General features: G+C 33.5%; 1 protein-coding gene across 4 annotated transcripts; it reads right to left on the minus strand.

The window, feature by feature from the left end:
• Positions 1-267: 267 nt before the first annotated feature.
• LOC118056671 (thioredoxin-like 2, chloroplastic) lies at positions 268-7,513 on the minus strand. 4 transcript variants are annotated; one of them, XR_004688839.2, is made up of 5 exons: positions 7,027-7,512; positions 6,418-6,600; positions 1,247-1,411; positions 497-683; positions 268-357 (listed from the first exon to the last, which is right to left on the minus strand). XR_004688839.2 is itself a non-coding variant. In XM_035068953.2 (5 exons), the coding sequence occupies exons 1-4, from the start codon at positions 7,246-7,248 to the stop codon at positions 863-865; spliced, it is 630 nt and encodes a 209-aa protein (XP_034924844.1). In that variant the 5' UTR covers positions 7,249-7,513; the 3' UTR covers positions 614-683; positions 855-862. The 4 variants fall into 4 exon arrangements, 3 of the variants coding, with proteins under 3 accessions (XP_034924843.1, XP_034924845.1, XP_034924844.1); XM_035068953.2 differs by lacking the exon at positions 268-357 and adding an exon at positions 855-922 and having other exon boundaries at positions 614-683; positions 7,027-7,513; XM_035068952.2 differs by having other exon boundaries at positions 268-683.
• Between the last annotated feature and the right edge of the window lie 326 nt (positions 7,514-7,839).

The raw sequence follows: 7,839 nt of genomic DNA on the forward strand, positions 1-7,839 counted from the left end.
TCAACATGATCTATAACACTACTAGTAGTGCTATGACCTTTATCACAAACCAAACCAACATATCTAGTAGGGGTTTTATTCTTCTTCAATCAGATCTATAATACTACTATATTTTTTCCGTATTTTTCAATAATTTTAATATGTTAATAATAAAAAAATATATTTTATCATATGTAAAAAAAAAAAAAAAAACTTATGAAAACACCTGCAACACAATTCCAGTCGCACCTTGAAAACCGCTTGAGCTCTCATGAGTTCGTTTCGTAGTTCACGCTATAAGATTAGTTCATCATCAATAATATTTCCGGTACACGGATTGAATTTTGCACAAGAGTTTGCTGACATTCACAAGTTTACCTAAAGCAAACATGCACGAATATTTCATAAACAAAATATGACATTCACAAGAATGGAATGCAAGAACGATGGCAACTTCCGCCTGCTATTCTCTTACAAAGAACAGTCTGAATATACACAATAACAGCGGATTGCTCACCGTGAAGGCACCTTTGCAAATATACAGACAGATCCTTGGCTTAAGAGTTTTATGTTTATGTAGATCCTTCTATCTTGTCCTGTGGAGCTGATATAGATTCAAGAGTAAGCTCTCCAACAGCCTTTGGTGGGCCAATGCTGCAACGGGCTGTGTTGTGCATTTCAATAGCATCTTTTATTTTTTGAAACTGCAGATGGTTTTGAGAACAACGTGTAACAAACAATCAATATCAGTAGAACAAGAAAATTAATCATTTACACTAACTGCATTTCAACTCAAGTTATTTAGTTTGGGTGGTTATCTACTAAATGATCCGTAATGTAACAAATGAACTGAATCTCAAGCAGTCAGACAATTCCTTATTGATTAGTCCCTCCATATGAGGTTATACTTCGCTCTTCCACACCAGCTCCGAGCTTTCGCTCTCTGTAAAGTTGTTAGATACAATAAATGAATCAGATTTTATATTGCACCCAACTCTTCAAAATGCACACTCTAATCATGTGCCTGGACAAGATAAAAGGACGAACTTCATAGTTTCTCTATTGGTTTTCTTTTCTTCACCTCCCACAACATCAATAAGAAAAACCTTGTTACTAGCTTCATATTTTATTACATACAAGTCAACTCATTGGGAACTGTTGCTTCAACAGTTGAGCATTAGTATTGGTGAATAAAGACATACATCCAGTGTTCAAAAAATCCAAAAATATAAAGTAAAAATAAAAAGGAAAGAGATGAAGTACTAACCTTAGCTAGTGAACATGAAAAGGATTCAAGTTGTCCATGAGCTCCTCGATAGAAGTGGAAATAAGGAAGCACCTTAACATTCAAACTTCTGCACATAGGCTTGTTTTCATTAAAATTGACTTTCAGGAATAAAATTTCAGGATGTGCTTCAGCTGTTCTGCAGAGCTGTGGATCCATCACAAGAAAAAAATCATTAGGCTACACCAAAAACAATTCTACAAACAGTTCAGAAACCAATTCCTCCATTCTTCATGATGAATAGGCTTTGTGAAACAGTGTTTCATGCATCCATGTTCATTTAGAAAAAAGAAAAAGTAATGATCTTTCCATATAAATCAATAATTTACATACAGACTACCAACGTTAGCAATAAATATATGTTAAAGAAGAGTCAATGACATCGAGAACTACTATGATTCTGTTTTAAAATTAACATATGAAAGATCCAACTCTAACATTAACTTTTACAGCTTCATAATTTTATGGAGATATCAAACCAAGACATGATTCACATGTCCGTATGATCTATGAAGACGGAGGATAGCCCAACCCGTATTATTTGATTTTATTTAGGTTTATTTATTAGGTTTGATTTAGTTATTGTTGGATATTTTATTTAGTGAGTTATCAGCCCAATTAGCCTCTCTGAATACATGCTGAATTCAAACCTCCTAGTCCTTGGCTATAAGCTCTTATGCTTTTATAACTAAGGTATGATTTGAATCTACTTTAATAGTTGGCCTTGTAATTAGCTGAACCACCAATGAAAAATCCAATTTCAAAATGACCCATCTAAACTTAAGAGATCAGGCTAGTTCCAAACCAGTGATAACAGCCCACAATTCTGCCTTGACTGATGAACAAATACCTGTATTAATAGCAAAACCCTTACACCATGTACCCAAGTTGTCTTAGGATCCCTCCTACTCCAGCGGTTCCTGGGTTGCCTTTACTACAACCATCCACATTTAATTTTATCCAGTCCATAGGAGGATACTGCCACCCTACGTACTGCACTCTTTTCTTGTTGCTACCTTGATCCATATGAGCCTACTTTGCATGCTCAATATCTGTTAGCATCCCTTTAATAGTTGTAACTATACTACCTGTAGGTTGTCTTTGATGCCTGAAAATTGAATTATTTCGCTCTTTCCAAGTGCTCCACACTGCTACCCCAAAGATTACGGACCATTTCTATTTGTCCGTAGTGATAACTTTACTAGATAAGTTGTTCAGAAGCCACGGTTTTAAGCTTGCACTGAAAAAAGCATCCATGCTGTGTTATTGTAGTAACTGTCTCCATATGTTGATATCTGTTGGACAATCTCGAAGGATATGAGTTGTGTTTTCTACTTTTGACTGGCACAAATGACAGTTGGGGTTGTCAGACCAATTTCTTGCAACCCTTTATTCATTTGTCAACAATTAATTATGAGCCACTAGCCATAGAAAACTTCTAATCCTTTCAAGTCCTTCCCATTTCCATATCATCCTCCAGGTTGGATTCCCTGATGTACCATGGAGATCGCTGTTAGCTTGGTGCTTACAAATCATTTTAATTGTGAATTGGCCACTAGAAGATGCTTTCCAATACATATTGTATGTCCCTGTCATAGTACTTGGCATGGGATGACTAGCAATAACCATTAGAACTTTTATGGGGAGAAGATGGGCTAAGTCTTCCCATTTCCATGTGTTATTTCTCACCACCATATCTGCCACCTGAGTGTTGCTCCCCTCATGTTAAATAATAGTTTTTTTTATGATGAATTATTACAAATTGTAAAAGTTGCGGACTTTTCCACCCCCTATTTTTCTCCTTTTCAGCTTCTTTTTCTTTGGTTTCTTCTTCTTAGCTTCTTCTTTTTTTTTTTCTTTGGCTTCAAATCTCTGTCCAAGAATGGTCTTTTAATTGTTCTTACAATTAAACAAAGATGGCTTGTTCAAATTCTCAAAACTCAAATAAATCATAAACCCTGTATGATTTTTTAAAAAAACAACCTGCCCCCCCATGAGTCATCTTCTTCACCGACCAGCCACCCCACACTTGTTCACCACATCGCCAACTGAAGATCAACCACCAAAATCCACCGCCTCACTTGACCAGCTACCAAGATTCAACAGTCACTAGCGGTCAGCCACCAAGAGAGACACCACCTCCTCAAGCAACCACCAATAGTCAGAAATCCACCAGATGACAACCATTCAATCCAACAAAACATCCAACACATCTACCAGCAGATCAATCCGTAACCAACAACAAATCAAGTCATGATTATTAGCTTTTCATCAACTCAAGCAGAAAATTAATTTACCTGTTTGAGTTGTTATCTGTAACTTGATTCCACATTTCTACTATAGTAAAGTTAATTATCCTTTTTCTTATATAGATGTCAAGTAGTTTCCATTGCCTCACACCTGAATGAAATAGGGTTTCGTTCTAGTGACAAGCCACCACTAGATATGACTTTGACTACTAAGAAAAGGAGTTCCATGAAGCATTGCTGAATTCCATTTGTTTCCTTCTAGCAATGGTTACTATTGTTATTATTAATTTATTTATTATTTGTAATTTATTTTCTCTTTATCCTTAATTTTTTTTTAAAAAAAGGCAGAAAAGTGAGAAAAAAAGAGGTAAAAAGTGAGAAAAAAAAAGACAAGAAAAAAACAGAGAGAGAGAGAGAAAGAGAGAGAGAGAAGGGAGAAGGAGTGAAAGCAGTAAAAGGAAGTTATTCAAGACAGTAGCTACACAACATCAATGATAGCACACATGATCCAAGTAGTTTATTGTCAACATTAAGCAGTTTGGTTGATAAATTACTTAACTCTTTGATTTGTTGAATTTTATTTCTTTGGTAATACACTTGTTATTCAACTTATCATTAATAGTATTCTTTTGTGACTAAAAAAATTCTCATCTTGCATTCTACTTCTATATTTTTGCTCACCTTATATCTTTGTCTTACAAATTTAGTCATTAATACTTTGTATTAATTGTGGAGCTTATAAAAAATGATGAAACATGACGACTTTATTTGATTAATTGTTTGTACTTAAAGGTCTAGCATTGCATGCTTAAAATTTGTTTTAGTGTTTTTTGTTCTTGATTAATCTCAACATTAAAAAAAATATAGAATTAGTTTTATTTTTGTATTGTGATTTTACTTGTAGAAATCGTATGTGATCTCAATTATATTTCTAAGTTAGTGTTGCATGTTTGTGTCATGATCATCTAGTATCAAACGGACTCAATCCTTAGGATACTCTCAGGATCATTTGAGGGAAACTCCAAACCCAGATAACCAACATGCCTAAAAGAGTTGAACCACTAGAGAGTTCTTGAATAAGACACCTAAAAACCAGTAAAAATTACAGCAGTAGTCACTATAGGCAATGTTGCTTTGAGCGTCACCAATATTACTATCATTTAGATTACTCTAAAAATGATGACCTTGATTAGCTAGTCATGAGTTCTAGTAAAATAGAGACCCCTACTTTTGATGGTCACCACAAAACCCTTGGATTTTTAATAGATAATTGGTGACATAGATAGCTTATTTGATTGATATAACTTGTCTAATAATAGATGAGTTAGGTTTACCAAGATTAATCTCATTGGTGAAGCCATCTTTATTGGGAAAATGTTGAGTATTATCTAGAGATGAGAGGTAAACTTTCTATCACTGATTGGACTAAAATAAAACAAAAACTACAGGAGTAGTACTTACCCAAGTTTTATAGTAATAAACTCTTATATCAATGAAATGAAACAATCTTAGGCAAGAGAACAAGTCTGTCAATGAGTATATAACACAATTTAATGATTAAATGATGAGATGAGTCATAAGAAACAATGATGTCATGACTTTGTGTAGGTTTTGTAAAGGTTTGAACGATAATTTTAGCAAAACGGTCATGCTTATACAAATTTCAAGCTGATTTGCACAAGTATTGTTATATACTTAATATTGAAGATTATTTCATGATACAAATTAAACTTGAATGATGTCTTTTGAAAACCATTTATAAATTACAAATGAGTAGTGTTAGACCATTCAAAGTATTGCAAATGATTGAATCAAATAGTTAAGTCATTAAACTGCCAGTAAAGTTTGATATTAGCTCTATTGTTCACATGAAAGGCCTTGTTATATATAAAACACAACAATCTATCCCTGATGCTCCTTTTGATATTCCTACCGCATTATCCTGATTACTTGCACAAAAGAAATATATTAATGCTACTTTGAATGCACAAGTTATTTTTATGAGGATTGTGAAGTTCAATGAATCCTAGTATGTGAGATAGATGACCATATTCAAACTGTACTTGGATTACTAAAGAGACATCATAGCAGCTTGATCCTTATCTTTAGAAGCATTATCGGTGCCGCCTTGACCTAAGTCAAATTCTTCCAACCCCAGAAGAGTTGATAGGACATCATACTTGAGACAAGGTTAACTATTGCGTATAATCTATGATGATAAAGGATACCTCAACCCTTATGATATTGTATTTTGTTTAGGTTTATTTGTTGGGTTTGATTTAGTTATTGTTGGATATTTTATATAATGTGCTATAAGTCCAATTGTTTGTTCTAGTTAGGATTTTAGTATTTATATGTTATTTTTTTAAATGTTAGACAAGTTTTTACGATGAATTATTGGAAATTGTAGAGTCGCGGACTTTTCGAACCCCTGTTCTTTTCTTCTTCAAATTCTTCTTCTTTTTCTTTAGTTTTTTCTTCTTAGCTCTTTCTTTTTTTTTCTTTTTTTGCTTCAAATCTCTTTTGTCCCGCATTAGTCATGTAGTAAAGTTCAATGAGAAAAATCCGCTTTTCTAACTGATGAAATAGTATCTTGCATAATTGTTTCTAGCTAAAGGTTGTCAAGTGATATAATAACACGAGGGGGAAACATGAATCAGGTACCACCGTAATTTTTTAAATGTTTGACAACAATTTTACAGCTTCTATGATACTCTCATATCAGGACCACCTAGTTAGAAACCGAAATGAAATTTTTTTTAATGGGATATCATCATGAAACTCTACACTTTGAAGTTTGCACAACAGTACACGAATCCTCAAAACTTTAAGAGTTTGGTATCCAGGCCACTCTTAACGACAAGCAAGTTTAGGAATCAATTGTCACATAAAGAGAAGAATTACCTTGGGAAATAACGCTCGACAAGAAGCACACCAAGTTCCATAAAATTCAACAATTACTAATCTATCTCCAGCTTCACTTAAGGCACGCAAAAATTCTTCTGTAGAATGAATGTCAATCATATTCGGTCCCGCATTCTTCTCCCACCATTTCGGTTGGTCAGTTTCAGCAACAGTTGCATGTACCTGAAACAAATTATTGAAACAAAATGAATAATTGAATTGCTTGATGGGGAAATCAACCAGATTCGAATGAAATAAAAAAGAAAAATAGTTTCGGTCGCACACAATTCTTGATGAACTTCTTTTGGAAGATAAACCCCACACCATGATGTGTTCTGAGGACCCAGAAGGCAGGTAATTTGGCAATCCCGGGATTAAATTTATCACGGGCAAAGTCAATTAAAACACAAATTCCCAACAAACCCACCATTAAGAACTTCAAATAGAAACACCTAATAAATACAGTTTAATTTGAATAAATTCTCTCTTTAATTAGCATGAATGCTAACCAATATAGAATTTTTTTTTAAAAGAAGTTCCTCGTAAATTGACTTAAATTCTACTGAAAACACAAGAAGAAGAATAGAGAACTGGGATAAAAGTTTATACCTTAAAAGAGAGCAATTGTTTTCTGCGAGAAAAAGAAAAGCGAGAAGCAATGGCAGCAGAGGAATATAAGAGAGGATAAATTCTTATATCTGAAAAATTAATGTGATTATGAGAGAGGAGTGGTTGGAGAGAGATGGAGTTGGAGGAGGCAAAGGAGTTTAGCAGAGAAGATGGGAAGCCAAGTGAGCAGAAGGATGGAAGCAACCCAACAACAACTGCCATCTACAACACTGACTGATTGATTGATTGGCAGACAGACAGATGAAGTAATCCAACAAACAAAAAGAAAATAATAATAGAGGATGATTTATTCAACTGTTAATGCTACATGCCATGAGGGAAAGAACTTTCCTCCTCTCTCCCCTGCAAACACTCTAGTTTATATCAATAATCTCTCTCTGTTGCTCTTCTCTTTCGTGCTGCCTGACCCTCCCTTGTCTGGCCGTGTTCGTACCAAGAAGATACTTCCACAGGAATGAGGTTGAGCTTTTCTGTTTTTATTGCTTTTTATTTAAAAATATATTAAATTATTATTTTTTTTAATTTTTTTTTAATACCAATATATTAAAATAATTCAAAACATAAAAAATTATATATATATATATATATATATAAAATAAATCTTTTTAAAGCATAAAAACAAACCATTCATATCAATAATAATAATAATAATAATATATAATCTCGGGATTTTTTTATAAATTTTAATTTGTACTTGTTATTTATATGATGTCTCATTTTTCACCTAAAACTTTTGGTTTCTTTGATCCTAACCCATATCTTTCATTTTTATTCCAATGTCCTTAATAATAA

This window comes from Populus alba, chromosome 18 (assembly GCF_005239225.2).
Source record: "Populus alba chromosome 18, ASM523922v2, whole genome shotgun sequence".
NCBI lineage: Eukaryota > Viridiplantae > Streptophyta > Magnoliopsida > Malpighiales > Salicaceae > Populus > Populus alba.